Below are 15,093 nucleotides of genomic sequence, written 5' to 3'. Positions count from 1 at the left end.
TTGCTCAGTTTGTGTGTAAAGTAGCAGCTGTTTGAAGGTTTATAATTACTGTGACGTACGCTAATTTCCATTAGCTTGCCTAAGGCATTTCACGTTCTCGCATCTTGGCATTAAGCGAGCTGACCAAGGTCATTTTATGGTTTGGTTGAACGTTATTTGAATTCTCTTTGTCCTTCGTGTCAGTTTTACCATTTGTAAAGACTTTTGAGTTTTGTATTTAATTAATTTTGTCTTCTGTATTGTTACTGCGATTATATTCAGTGTGTTTCCCAGCACACGGTGTTGTTTTTAACAGTGCTGCTCTGTAAATAGATTTCGACTGGATTGGAAGATCGCAATCTTTTTTTTTGGTTCACAGTGTCTGCGCTGTTGGATTCTTCCGTAAGGTTTTGATGAAGGGTGTGACCCGCTTTAAACACAGACCCACCCATTCACCATGAAACCGATGCTCTCACAAAGCTGTCAGGAAGTCATCCAACAATTGATTAGATCAGTTTTAAATCAAGAGACGGGTTTAATCTTTTTTTTAGCAAACGGGTGAAGAAAATTTTTTGTAAACATTTTTTTTAAAAAATCTTATCCATAAATCAGTTGTCCGATTCAAACCTCCAATGCGGGCCTTTGAGGAGAAAAGTTTGCACAGCCTAACTATAAATGCTTATTGCCAAGCCCATTTAATCTTTTAGTTCCCCTTTCCTAGAGGTTGTAAATCTAACATTGGCCATTCAGTGAGACTAAAAAGTGGCAAACACAATTCAAGTGTCCCCATTGGAGTTGTTCGTCTGGCCCTTAATAATAATAATAATAATAATAATAATACATTTTATTTATAAGCGCCTTTCAAGACACCCAAGGACACTTTACAATAACAAAAAACACAAAACAATATCTTGAACAAGTCAGACAAAATTCATGCAAGCAAATGAAGAAAAGAAACTGGTGGGAATGTGTGTGAGTGTGTGTGTTTGTGTTTGTCTCATTGCAATATTATAAAATAAAGTCAGAATTGTGAGAGACGACATTAGGATTTTTTTTCTGAGAAAAAAAAAAGTTACATTTAATTTGCGAAAACAGACAGATTTCCGGGTGGTGCGGTGCTTGACCGGTTAGCATGTACGCCTCGCAGTGCAGAGGTCTGGGGTTGGATTTCCAAGACCTGACCTTCCCGTGTGGAGTTCAGATAATAGAATGGATGGTCAGATTTCTGTAAAAGAAATTTGTCATTTTATGAAAATAAGATTTTTCAAGACACAAGCAGCAGTCCGGGAGAGCTAAATTGAAGCCAGAAGTCAAGTTCCTATTTGAACAAGTGACCTTCAAACCTACCTCGTAATTCTCGTGATGTTCGGGCCTTTATGCTTTCTTCCTCCGCCTCGTTTGATGGCGTCACATCACTTGACTCAGAGTTGACAGCGAAAACACAAGCGCGCATGTCCAAATAAGGGCGTACGTGGCGTCTATAGAATGACAGCATGTCTGCTTCCCTCCACCCCCCCCCACCACCTTTTTTTTTCCGAGCGCTTGAAGTCGAACATGCCGAAAAAAAAGACACACGATGACGCAATTTCCCGATTCGCCGCCTTCGCCCGACTGAAGCAGATTTACTCAAGCATGCTTCAGTCGGCTTCGCGCGGTCATTAATCCACAAACCAAGTCACCAAATTCAAGCAGATCCTCGAATTGATTGATTATGGTGACAGGTGCATTTTGGGTATGAGGATGACTTGTTTTTTAGAATGTGTGTGTGTGTGTGTGTGTGGGGGGGGGGGGGGGGTAATCAGAAGCCAGACTAAACAGGAAGAAGAGGCGTCGGCTTCCTGTACGCCACGCCGATGACTTCGTCCAACGACACGTTCTGAACTCCTGTATAAGAAGGACTTGTCAAATTCATTCGTCTGACTAACATCTGCGGCGAGTGCGTCGGTCCGCGCGTCATCTGCGAGATTTCGGCGGAAAAAAAAATATTTACGTCAGCGTCCAGGAGACACACGTGGCCTATTAATAGAACAGGCAGGCAAGAGGCTACACGGGAATGAGAATTTCAAGGCAGCCTTTGAGAATTCCTCATTTCCTCCCCACCCACCCAGGACACAATGACACGCACTGTGACGAACACACACATTTAGAGCCTTAAGCTGCGAGTGAGCACTGTAGCGTTGGATGTGTTTTGTATCGTTTTAAAGGACACACGCTAATGATAACTTTAGCTTCAATTTTCTGATATACACTCAATCACACACACACACGCGCGCTCACACACACGCACGCACACACACACGCACAGGAAAGTGATAGTGAAAGCATGAAGGCAAGAATTGGGGAGGAACGAGAAAGCGGGTAAGACAGAGGGAAAGTGGAAAGGGAGTGAAAGAGAAAAGAAGGGAGAGGAAACCCAGAGAGGGGAGGGGAAAGGGAAACAAAAGAGAGGGTGGAAAAGGGAGAGAAAAAGTAGGAAGCAAGAGAATAAGAGGAAAAGGAAGGAGAAGGTGAAAATGCGAAAAAATAAGAGGCTTGCTTCGAAGAGAGTGTGAGAAAGAATATAAAAATGCGAGATCGTCTAAAAAATAACAAACTAGTGGATGCGGAGCTTCAAATCCTCAGTTGTGTGTGTCGGATCCCTCGTTTGTGTTTTCTATGGTCACAGTGCCCCCTAGTGGCTGAGAAAGAACATTACTGTATTTTAGACAACATGGACAGTGGAGATACAGTAGTAACATTACAAGAAACCAACGACTGTAAATGTTATATCATGAAATTTTAACATGATGCAAAATATATTTACAAAAATAAAAGCGTAATATCATCCTTTTTTTTTTAAGTAGACTTAACACTGCCCGAAGATGGGATAGGCTCCAGCAACCCCCTCGGCACAACCCTGCCCATAAGTGATGTTGAAAATGAACGGATGGAAGAAATATGATGCAAAATATATTTACAAAAATAAATACAGATATACTTAATCCTGCACGAAAAATAGAATGTTCCTTTATATGTAAAGCATCTTGTTACAGATGCTAGTGTTGTGAAAGTGCTATATTAATAAAGATGTATTATATTGTATTGATGTACAATTGGAATAATATATTCCTCTAAAAACACAAATGAAGTTGTAAAACAAGTACGAAGTCACACAATGACAAAATTGTCCTTATTTTGCAACATTTCTAAATAGTATGGCAAAAGGCCAAAAAGCTGTTTAATATTTTTACAGTAATAGTTTGAATATTTCGAGAATGTCATGACAACCAAATTGAAATGTTAAGAGGCATATTAACTTTGACAATCAAGTTGGAATATAAGGAGGAAATGTAGTTTTAAATAACAATACATTTTATTTATAAGCGACTTTCAAGACACCCAAGGACACTTTCTCCTTTAATATTGGAAGAAAAGGCAAAAAGAGTTGTATTGTAATTAGAGTCATCCATTTTCTCACCCGCTTATCCTCACGAGGAGCTGGAATTGCCTCTGCACTGTGAGGTCGATGCGCTAATCAATGGATCACCGGCCCGCCACACACAATAATATCATCATATTGATATTTGGAAATTTTAAAACATTTAGCATTTCGGTAATTTTACAAGAAAATCTATTTACTTTTACAAAAATGAAGTCATACTATTTCAACATTTATAACATTAACATTTTAAATTTTGTGAAAATTTGCGATTACCTGGCGACCAGTTCAGGGTGCCACCCGCCGACTGCCCCAAGACAGGCTGGGAGAGGCACGCCCGCGACCCTTGTGAGGAGAAGCAGATTAGAAAATGGATGGATGGATATGGTGAAAATTTCATTAAAACCACACTTGAACCTTTAGAAGACGCAAAAATGTCCCCTCACCCCCAATCCAATAAAAATGAACACCAATGAGAAGATAAAAGAGTTGTGCTTCTATCGGGGAAAAAAAGCCGTAATATATCGAGAAAACGCCTTTCATCTCAAGAAAGATGGTCATATCACGAGAAAAACAAACGGGGGCACTCAAATACCCCATTGTGGGACAAATAAAGGATATCTTATCTTTAAATCTGCAGTCAGGCAAGCGAAATGAGATTCTAACCTTACACTCTTACGCCCTCGTGTGGCTACTTTAGGAATTATCCAACGCTTCACATCGAGTGCGGTTGATTTGATAAAAAAAGAAAAGCAAGAAAGAAAGAAAAAAAAGAAAACGTGCAGCACAGAGACACGCAGAAGGGGAGGACGAGGCGCTCAGCGTCAGATCTCAACTCGGGAGCCCCCCCGGTCGGTGCTCACGCGCGCGCAGTCTTAATAAGGACGAGAGGGGGGACCCCCCCCTCCAGGCGAGAGAAGCCCAAAGGGAGAACCGAGACGCCGAAAGACGGATGCAACAGTTGGTGGGATGCGACGCGCCAATTAGCGGCCCACGCGTGTTTATTAAGCAGCCGCGCCGGGCCAGGGGAGGAGGGAGTGAGGGAGGCGGGGGGCTCGAGTGCTCCGTGGATGTTCCGAACTAAGACGCACCACCGTGGGATGATAGGCGTCGGTGGCAGCGGTAGCGACGACGGCGGCGGCGGCGGCGGCGGGGGCGGCGACTGAGTCAGCATGCATCGGATCGCCCCGCGGCGGCGCAAGCTCCGGACGCTGTGGGCCTCGTTCGCCCTGCTCGCTCTGTCCGTGGCCGCCTGCAGCGCGCTCTTCACGGCGTGGACCTGGCGCCAAACGCGGGACCTGTCCCAGTCCTTCCACATCCTCCAGGAGCGCCTCGAGCAGGTTGGGGCCACAACTGCAACAGCACCAGCAATAACAATAACAAAACTATGAGCAACTTTTGCGTGTGTCGGTGCGCGCGCGTGTGTGTGTGTGTGTGTGTGTGCTTGAGTGTGTGTGCAAAATTGGTTATGCAACTTAACTCGTGCATGCGGTTACGGGAATCATCGTGGGGGATGTGTGGTGGTTTTTAAATGCACATTTCCCACTCTCGAACCCACGGTTTTATTGTCTTTTGCGGAGAAAAAAAATATCACAGTTTACCGGAAAGCCTCCGGTTATTCTTGTTTGGTTTTTTTTCCCCCCCAAAAAAATCCAAATTTGAATCAGTGACAAATGTTAACAAACTTTAAAAAAAAAAGAAAGAAATTTTGTCCAGCAGCGATATCCAGGCATTGTCTCTGATTTTTCTCCACGAAAGAACATATCCGTGACGAACGCAAACAAAGTTTCCTTAATATGCCTTTGCGAAGATTTTAGTGCGCTGTCACGATGCCGTGCAAACGTTGACGAATGAGCCTTTCCAACGATTTCACTGCAGTATTGATGATCTGGCATTTTGTGCCCGTAAGGATAGTCTAGCTTTGCAGTTTTAATCTTTTTTTCTTGCTCTTTTCCTTAATATGCCTTCCCAGGAGCGCCTTTCCTTAAAAAGCCTTTGCAAGTCATTCAAGATTTTATTCCATTTGGGATGCACTGGAATTGCCTGTTACAGTTCTTGCTCTTTCCTTAATCTGCCTTTCCAAGGAGCCCTGGCATGAGTTTTTTTCTTTGTTCTTTCCTTAATATGCATTTCCAAGTTGTGAAAAAGGATTCAAGATTTTATGCCAGTAAGGATGCCCTGGCATTGCCTGTCTTTTTTCTTGATCTTTCCTTGAATGCGCCTTTCCAGGTTACTGGTACGGTTTCAAGATGATGCCCTCTTATTTCCAGTTTTTTTTTGGGGGGGGGGGGTTCACACTAAGTGTGACAAATGCAGACAATCTTTCTTTAATGAGCCTTCCCAAGTTCCAAAGGGATTCAGCATAGCATGAAACAATGCCCCGGCATTGCCCGTTTCCGATTCCGAAGAGCAGAAGAATTTTCATCGAAGCATCCGGATGAACCTGATCAAACTTTCCTCCGTTGGCTTTTCCAAGTCTCGTCTGGTTTCTTATCTCTCCAGGGGAGGAAAACATTTTTGTTTTTAAGACAAGTACTACATCCAATGGGTCATTCAAAATCTTGGCTGAGGGTCTGCGGGGGGGGGGGGGCATTTTTTTCCTGCAGATCACCTCGCTCGGGACACGTGTCGTGCTGATGCTTGGACTGTTCGTCGCGAGGAGAGCGACGGTATCTTTCCGTTCTAGCGAGCGCGCATAAACAGACTCAGACGCACGCTTCTCCTCCACTGGGGCCCCCCGCCAAGCGTTTCAAAGTCTGCTGGCGCCGCAAATCGACTTTCTTTCCCAGAAAGACGCAGCGAGCGAGGCCAAGCACTAAAAACGTGCAAGGGGGGGGGGGGGGGGGGGGTCAGAGGGGGCGGCGGCGGGTGGCGGGGGTTGGGGGTGGGGGGTGCCAAGATATCGAAGGGAAGGATGCACACTTGTTCATCTGGCGCGTGTGTTTGTGTGCGCGCACAGGTCAACACGCAGAGGAAGGCCATTGTGCAACTCATTCTGGAGAAGCGAGAACTGCTCGTCGGCCAGAGAGTGAAGCGAGACGGTAAACGCACGTCCCGCACGCACGCACGCACAATCCACACGTCTTGTTGGGCCGTACGCCACTCGGGCCGCAGCTAAAAGTCGACACAGGAAGCAGTAGGCAGCTGGACGGCTGTGGCAGAAATTACAGGTCTGACCGGCGTGGCCTCGCAGCCCAGAAAACCAGCTGGCTCAGGAACGAGGGCTTGTTGCACGCTTTTGGGCTGTCAATTTGATTTTTCTTTTTTTTTGTATGTGTGTGTGTGTGTGGGGGGGGGGGGGGGGTGCTGTCCCGACTCCGACAGCTATGATTTGTTGTGAAAGCAGGGATACTTGATGACCTATCATTGCGGTATTTATAGCTGCCGTTTTGCGGGCAGCTTGAAGAATACGTCCGGGAGTGAACCCATGAGACCGCGGGGTGGGCAATTCTTTTTAAAAGACGCTTTGAGCCGTCTAATGCCTCTCCAAGTTGATGTTTACTGTCAAGCTACAGTACACAATTACACTTTGTGTTTTGAAAACAACAAGCCACTTGGCCTGAAGAATGCCCCCCGCTAGCTTAATGCTAACACATGATGCAAAGCGCCATTAACGAGCTAAATGTTAGCCTACGTGCTTGCCAAAGTTATGACAGCTAATGACAACTAACAAAGTAACTACTCCCACGAGACATTTTCAACATGAAACGGATTAAACCCCTCCCCGCCCCCCCCCCCAAAAAAAAACAAAAGTCACTGAAACTGCATCCTACGTTTATAAAACGGAAAATGTCCTTCATTTTCATCTTGGTCAGGTAATATCAGATATGAGCTTTTGGGCTTTGGCCGTGAAGGAGAAGAAAGGTTGAACACAAAACCTAATCGTTTTTTTTTCTCTTGGTTTTTGTTTTTAATCTTGCACTTGACAAATACTCCATCTGTTTAAAGAAAAAAGCGAATGATAAAACAAATGAAAAGTACTCTAAAACCTCAAAACTAATTCAAAATGCATTACAGAAAAACAAAAGGTCAAGTAAAAATGAAGTGCAATGAAAAATTCCGTTGAAAAAACTCTTATCACACGGACTGTCGCGGCCAATGACTGCTAATGCTATACGCTCGCGAAACCTAGCTTAAAGTAGGCATCGTGTTGTTAGCATTGCTAGCCACATACGAAATAATGTAGACGCAGGCAGGGCAGCCATGCGAATATGTCGAGACTCTACAACCAATAGGTGACAAGTTCAACCCGGACTACTTTTTTGTTTTGTCAGGACAGCATGCGAGTACTTTTGTCATCAGCTCGAGAAAAATTTATTGCCTGGCAACGCTTGAGCCTTCGGACACTCTTTTCCACCACTTCATCTCTCGTATTCCGTTTACATTGGATGCTTTGGTCTTCTCAACTCCATCTTTTCTTTTTTTGGGGGGGGGGGGGGTCCTTGCGAGCGGCCGGCACACTACGATGATGAAAAGAACAGTTTGAGGGAACGCATGCAAAGCACGTGACGGGAAATCTTTTGACCATCTGCTAAGCGTGTTAAGACGGCGACGAGATGGGCGGCAAATGAGCGCGCCGTTGGGAGACAGATTGTGGAACCGCAGGAGTGTTTTCTTTGTCACACTCACGTTTTGTCTGAAAAAAAAAAAAAAGGGGGGACGCTGCGCGGGAAGCACGGAAACGGCAAGAAAGCGGCGTCTCATTTTGAGAGTAAGTGGCCTGGCAGATGCCTCGTCTCACGTTAGCGTCTGCAGAAGAAAAAAAAAAGGCTTAATTGACTTTGAATTTTCCTTCACAGTCACCAAAGTCTCCTCTCAGCAAGGTAAGAGCGGGGTACATGGGGGGGGGGGGGGGGGGGGGGCTGCACGTTGCTCGCCTGACATAACGCTTGGTGCGCTCTCAGTGGGCCAAGGCGGCGTGATCAAGGGCTGGGAGGAGCGCGTGCTCAACATGAGCAAAGCCGTGAGCTACAACAAGGAGGAGGGCACCTTTGTCGTGGAGAAGCCGGGCGTCTACTTCCTCTTCTGTCAGGTACGGCATGACAACCACCCACAAAATGATTCCCTCAAACGCTTTTGCATTACGACGCTGCCGCTCCGGCGCAGCAACAGTGATGTCAAATTGAGTGCCGGATACGGTCAAATGCGTCCGAGTTGCGTTTTTTACGTTTAATATCTGGAGATTTAATGAGCCAGCATCAAACCAGGAAGTACACCGGAAGCCACGTGAGAGGGCAGACAGTCGACTAGAGCCAAGAAGTCGAACGTTTTGTCTTTTCAAAGGTTTCTCAGCTGGAAGAGACTCCAGTAGAGTGCAGGATGCGGTTAAAATGTACACACAATAGCAATATTGTATTACAAAGGCGGGCGGCACCGTGCGGAGGTGCGGCTTCGATTTTGGCTCCGGCCTTCCCGTGTGCAGTTTGCACGTTCCTCCCGTACCCGCGCGGGTTTTCTCCGGGTACTCGGGTTTCCTCGCGCATCCCCAAAACAGTGTTTTTCGCATCTCTCAAAGTCAGAAGCAGTCAAATCGAAGTGACATTCTAACCAAAAGCATGTCAGCTAGAAGACTAAATCTGGCCTTTGGCGCAGCTCTCAAGTAGTCGCCATTTGACTCAAAGGGGAAGAAGAAGAAGAAGCGTGGGGACCAAAGGGTAGGATAGAGCGCGTCGTTGCGCCCGAGCGCAAGCTGAAGCTGTGCTGTCCTGGTCGGCAGGTTCTGTTCAACGAGCAGGAGTCGCAGTACGTCAAGCTGGACGTGGTGACGGGAGGCCAGAGGCCGCAGAAGCTGCAGTGCATGGAGGGCTACGGGACCACCCCGTCGGCCGGGCCGCACCCGTCGCACTTCCTCAAGCCGTGCCAGGTGTCGGGCCTCCTGCGGCTGGACAAGGGCACCCAGCTGCACGCCGTCACCGGCCCCTCATTCCGCCTGCACACGGTGGGCAACCCCTCGGCCTCGCCTCACGTCTTCAGCATCTTCAAAGTCAACTGACGTCTCCCGAAGGGGGGGGGGGGGGGGGGCTCCCGTCCCTCCGGATTTCCCCTAGCGCCGCCTCTTCTCAGCGGACGCTCGATTTTTGGTGGGGTGGGCTTGGGGGGAGGGGGGATAATAACGGAGGGGTGAAGCCGACGTCGGCGTGCGGACGCTTTTTGGCTGGCGACGCCAACTCCCCCCCCCCCTGCGTGGCGGCGGATGGGAACCGGAAGCCGAGCTTCCGCCTTTGGGGACGAACGGTGCACAAAACTGGGAACATTTTGCACATCACGGAGATGTGAAGTTTCTTTTGACAACATCAAATTGGACTGTTTTGGATGTTTTTTTTGGGGGGGGGGGGTCACTTCTCTTGGTTCTTTTTGTTGCTATTTTTGCCTGTCGTTCAAAAATCAAACCACGAGTGATTGTTTCGATCATCAAAAGGGAGAGGAAGATTGCAGACATTTTGAAAAGCGCTCGTGGGCCACGAGAACACGAAAGGCTGCGTTCCAAAACATGAAGCAAATGCACTTTGGGGTGATTTTCTTCAATGCTCTCTTAATGGGGTTGAGGTCAAAGGATGCTCGTGAAGTTTTTCTTCTTCTTCTTCTTCTTTTTTTTTCTCACCAGGGGTGTCCAACTTAAACTGAAATCCCTCCGTGCATTACATTTATGGAGCACAAAGAGTTGAAAACAAATGGGAGTCTTTCGAGAATGACATTGAAAATCGTAACCTGACGAGGGTTACGTCAAATTCTGCAAAGAAAAAGGTCACCCGTTCTTTTGTGAAAAGAAAGGCAGATTTTGATGAGGGGGGTGGGCGGGGGGGAGTCAGTCTGACAAGAAAGATGTCGATTTTTTTTCCCCCCCCAAGGAATAAAGTCGCAATTCTGTGATGAAATTTTTTTTTTCTTTTTACAAAAATGTCATGCGATCCGCACAATTTCCAGTCAGACAATCCTCCTGAAAAAAAAGTTTTTGTTGCTCACAACCAACGAAAATTAAAAAATTTTTAAAGCAAAAAAGACAATCTTATAAGAATTTTTTTCTTTTTTTTTAAAAAAAAGACAATTCTCACCGTCCATTTAACTTCAATCTATTTGCAGAATAATTTGAAACTCAGTGAAATTTCCCCCCGCCCCCTCGCAAAAAAAAAAAAAGCAACATTCCAATCATGTTTTTCCACAGCGAGTACGCTAATGGAGAATAAGCGAGAGCCGAGCGGTCTTGCGCAAGGCAAAACAAGCGTATTATTTCCAGCCGTGGTTTGCCTTTGTTTATAAGTCGTTTTTGTGGGTTCGCCGCATTGCTTTGCCCAGGGCGCACTCGGCCTTCGTGCCGGCTCAAACCTTGCAGAGGAACATGTCACCATTTTTATCCTCTTTTCATTTCCTCGCCGTCCTCCTCGGGACATTTGAAAGCAAGCCCCCGGCGCGGCGCCTCATATTTCCCCCCCCGTCAGCACACACGCTCGCACCAAAGCCGCCATCTCCATTTTCACTTCCTCAATGTGAAGCTGCAACGTCTACATTGCCACACGCACGCGTGGACTTCCTTGCGCTTATTCCTATTTTGATCAAGGTCAAAGGTGACCTTGTGCCTTGTGAGGCAGCGTACGCAAAAGCCTGGCCGCTTTGCGTTTTGGGGATGGCGAAAAAAAAAAAAAAGCAGTGAGAATTGGTCATTTTTGTGAAAGAAAAAAAAAACATTAAATACATAGTCACTGATGTTGTATACAGGCTATACAGGTCAAGTCATTCAAAATGAAAAAAAGATCAACTGTGTTTGTAAAATATTTTATTTGAATAAAATGTGTTTGTTATTCTTATATTATGTGTCATTAATTTCCTGATCATTAGTTAACCTACCACTTAATACATTTCATTTTGCCAACTTTTTTCATTTTATTATTTACAGCAAATCAATGGTATTTCGTATCATGAAAACACAAGAAATTTATGAAAAATAAATTACCCAATTTATTTTTCATAAATTAGACAAGATGTTTTTTCAGGTAATTCTGAGCTTTTGTGTATAAAATTTTGAGGAGTATTTTTTTTTAAAGATAAGGCTGTAAAAATGACAGCTGTCTGAACACTTTCCGCATGCACTGCAAGTAATGATGCCCTAACATTGAGCCTTGTGGCACTCCGGTTAACCATGACTATACTTGCCCACATGCCAACTCTCCTTATCCTGTCACAGTTTGACTTGGACATGTCAACAAAAAAAGTCTTCAGGGAGCATGCGCCTCTCATTTCATTCCGTTTTATTACAAACAAACAAAAAATAAGGAGATGTGTCATTTTGTAAATACTTTCATTGCCGGCCAACATTTGATTGGTGTACTGACAAAAGATTTTTAAAAAAATTGACAAAGCAAAGTGTTTTTTTAGGGGGGGGGTTTCTGGGGGGATGGCAGGGGGGCTCATTTTTGCCTGGAAATTTTCTTATGAAGTGAAAAAAATCATTTTTCCCCCCTTTTTACTTTGTCCATTTGTATGTTTCAGTAAGGCGGTTTTTGTGTGTGTGTTCTCTTCAACAATGGAGTGTACAAAACACAATTATAGTTTGACGTATATATTTCTGGCCTGCATATACAGTGGATATAAAAAGTCTACACACCCCTGTTTAAATGCCAGGTTTTTATGATTTTAAAAAAAAACTTTCCCCACCATTAATGTAACCTAAACTATAACCTGTACAACTCAAACCCTTTTTTTTTTTTGCGAGGGGAAGTAAAAATAAATGTGGTTGCACAAGTGTGCACACCCTAAAAAAAAAACGGGGCTTGTGGTTGTGTTCAGAATTTACCCATCACATTCAAAGTCATGTTAAAATGAATCTGCTCACTCCTGCCACCGTTTGAAGTGTCTCCGATTAACACCAAATAAAGTTCAGCGGTTCTATAGGCTTTTCCTGACACCTTTGCAGTCAAATATCTGGCATTTGAACAGAGTTGTGTCAACAGTTGACATCTACTGTGGTGTGTAAGTGTGTGTGTGTGTGTGTGTGTATCTAAACCACCTGCAAGCCCCAAATCTAAAATGGAGGCATCAGAAACAAAGCTACTTCTGAAGTTACCCAGAAACATCTTTGTTTGATCCTCATGACATGAAACAGAGAAAAAAAGGCAACATCTACAAAGAACAAAAAAGTGTGTACGTGTGCGGGGAATGTTGCCTAATACTGATTTGTTTGCGAAACTGGTCAGAAACATTCACAGGGAGCTTTGTGGTTCAAAACAAACCCCAAAAAACAAAAACAAAAAAAGAGCATTACCCAACTGTACCCTCCGATGATGATTGACGCATGCCGTCAGAAATTTGCATGCAGCTTTGAGCAGGAGGATATTTTTGGAGTGAGGTGTGTGTGTGTGTAAGTCTCCAAAGAGGAAGAGGAGGCTCATTGAGGAGTATCATGGTTTGAGGCAGACAAGCACAGGAAGTTAGGAGAACTGCAAGTTTGTGTGTGTGCGTGTGTGTGTGTATTAGGGCCACACTAAAAGGAAGCAACAAATATTATATGAGAATGAAGTCATGACATCATCCGTCAAAATTTAAGACAAAATCCAAATATTAAGAATATGATCTATTGATTGACGTTAGTCTTGGGATAATGAAGCCATATTTTGGAGAACGATTTTTCGAGATTCAAGGTGGGTTCATTTTAATAAAAGTTTGAATCTTAAGATTTTTTTTTTAAGGAAACAATTTAGTCTTAATTTTTCCAAGACTAAAATCTTTTTTTTTTTTAATTGAAAAACTTCATTTTTGGAGAATAGTCTTTTTTTGTGTTTGAAATAGCTCACTCATTTTACAGTGTTAATCTTAAAAAAGTATGGTATTTTTTCTGAAAAACTGTGGAAATTTAGTTACGTCATAATCTTCCGCGAAATACCGTGAGTCCCAAACTTTAAGAAAAAAAAACCCATCAGAATTAAGGTAAATATTTTTTTTTTGAAGTCATAATTTTATATAAAGGCAGTTTGGTTTGGGAGGATCATCTTTCTTTGACAAGAATACATTTTAACTCATTCAGTACCAGACAATTCTAGACCAAGTCTGAAAAGACGTATAAAAACCTCTTTGGGAGTGAATGAGTTAAAAATGTTTCAAGAAAAAGTCATGAGAATGAAACTTTATGAGAATGAAGTCAGAAACCGAAGATAAATAAGTCAATCTTAGGAGAATAGTGTCACGTTTTTCCATGCATCTCGTGAGAATAGTCACCAAAAAAAAAAAGGAAAAAAAAACCCTCAACTAGTGAGAACAAAGGCCATCAACCAAAGATTCTCATGATAAATGTTGTTTCTTTTCAGTGCAGCTTGAATACTCATTCTTATGTGTGAGTGTGCCCTTGAGCATGAACCTAGTCGTCAATGCAGATGACCTCGCTGCCACGTTGCTCCCGTCGCAGTTCTCCTTCCCGCTCTTTCTTGACCGACAAGGGGGGGCCGTTGAGCACTGCAAAGTGAGGGGAGTGGGGTTGGGGATGGCAGAAGATTTGCAGTTAAGCACCGAGTGCTTCCCGGATGCGCGACAAGCAATGGTGTCGGAGCATAGAGCCCGGGTGGCACACCGTAAGCCAAAACACTAATTTGACACAAAGGCAGCAGATGCTTCCCACGTTCGTCGAACGTGCTTCGGGGAGTTCGCCGGCGAGTTGACGGGGGCCTTTTCCAAACAAAAGCTAGGAATAGATGACGGGTGCACTCGGACCGGGGCTCGAATGTCATAACAGCGCTTCCAGATCAGTCCTGCGATAAGGAGGCAAGACTAACTCGATTCGTGGCCCTTTGCCAGCGAGGGGCCAACCGAGGGACTGGAAAGGGAGAGGGGGAGAATATTGCATGAGAAGCAAAACAAACGGAGGTGAAGACCGGGTGAACGAGGAAGCCAATCGAGCGCTGCTTATAACTCGTCCGCTAGAGGGCGTGCGGGGAAACTTCCCGGCTCCAAATGTTTTTAGGGGGGTGACCTTTTATGGTGATTTTTGGTCAAAGACAACAACTGGGAGAGGCTACGGCTCACCTGGGACACCGATGACGACAAGCACGGCGGAAAAATGGATGGGTTGGATGGCCAACGCAGAACTGACCCACAGGTGAGACCGTTTGTCAAATGTGGGGGTGACGGAGGCAGTTTTTGTTTTGTTAATTTGACACCCGTTGAGCTCGGGGTTGGTCTGGAGCAGCTCAGCACTGCACCAGATGAAGCAAGTCAGGTCCAATAGATCATAAAAAGGCTCTCCCCGCTAGCTCCTGCCTGCTATCTAAGGGACGAAAAGGCTGCCATCTTGGCGCAGCCAGGCAGCGTTTTAGCTCGCCCGAGTGTAGCCGTGCCAAAGAGTTCTATTCTGGACTGTGCGTGTGTGTGTGTGTGTGTGTGTGTGTGCGTGCAGAACTTCAGAGCGGAGAGTCGCTCCAGCTGGGCTTTCATAAATCCACACGCCGCTGGACTTTCTCAATCGACAGGGAGAGCAGGAAATCAGAGGTTGGAAGTGATTTGCACGGGTGTCTGAGCGTGACTTTGACATACATCCATGACACAGCAGCAGCAGCAGCAGGAGGAGGAGGAGGAGCATTCTTTGGGCTTTTGCTCTCCACCAAATCCACAAGAGGAAATCTGCTTCTTTAGTGGATAACCCCCCCAAAAAAAAATAAGGAGAGAAGAAAGAAAAAACAAAAAGCCAGATGCGAAACGTTGGGAATGTAGCATGT

General features: G+C 45.0%; 2 protein-coding genes and 1 long non-coding RNA gene across 4 annotated transcripts in view; 1 reads left to right on the top strand and 2 right to left on the bottom strand.

The window, feature by feature from the left end:
- Window positions 1–894: 894 nt before the first annotated feature.
- On the bottom strand, window positions 895–4,029 carry LOC127604843 (uncharacterized). The gene is made up of 3 exons (XR_007963424.1): window positions 3,674–4,029; window positions 1,327–1,863; window positions 895–1,204 (listed from the first exon to the last, which is right to left on the bottom strand). It is a non-coding gene; the product is annotated as an uncharacterized LOC127604843 (long non-coding RNA).
- A 394-nt stretch (window positions 4,030–4,423) lies between these two features.
- Window positions 4,424–10,272, top strand: tnfsf12 (TNF superfamily member 12). Its single transcript, XM_052072169.1, has 6 exons — window positions 4,424–4,737; window positions 6,357–6,438; window positions 8,052–8,108; window positions 8,197–8,220; window positions 8,302–8,429; window positions 9,114–10,272. Exons 1-6 carry the CDS (start codon window positions 4,570–4,572, stop codon window positions 9,387–9,389), a joined length of 735 nt encoding a protein of 244 aa, XP_051928129.1. The 5' UTR covers window positions 4,424–4,569; the 3' UTR covers window positions 9,390–10,272.
- Window positions 4,614–15,093, bottom strand: part of chd3 (chromodomain helicase DNA binding protein 3) — a 44,540-nt gene continuing 34,060 nt past the window's right edge. The window contains exons 41-42 of one of the 2 annotated variants that reach the window (XM_052072121.1): window positions 13,743–13,837; window positions 4,614–4,750 (exon numbers count right to left, since the gene is read on the bottom strand). In XM_052072121.1, the coding sequence (XP_051928081.1) occupies window positions 13,743–13,837 (95 nt within the window). In that variant the 3' untranslated portion in view covers window positions 4,614–4,750. Of the gene's footprint in view, window positions 4,751–11,625; window positions 13,838–15,093 lie in introns of those variants that run through there. The other variant, XM_052072113.1, reaches the window with a different exon arrangement.

The sequence above is a fragment of the Hippocampus zosterae genome, chromosome 1 (genome assembly GCF_025434085.1).
Source record: "Hippocampus zosterae strain Florida chromosome 1, ASM2543408v3, whole genome shotgun sequence".
In the NCBI taxonomy this organism is placed as follows: Eukaryota; Metazoa; Chordata; class Actinopteri; order Syngnathiformes; family Syngnathidae; genus Hippocampus; species Hippocampus zosterae.
The sequence above is the reverse complement of the archived record's forward strand: the minus strand, read 5'-3'. Positions and strand labels throughout refer to the sequence as shown.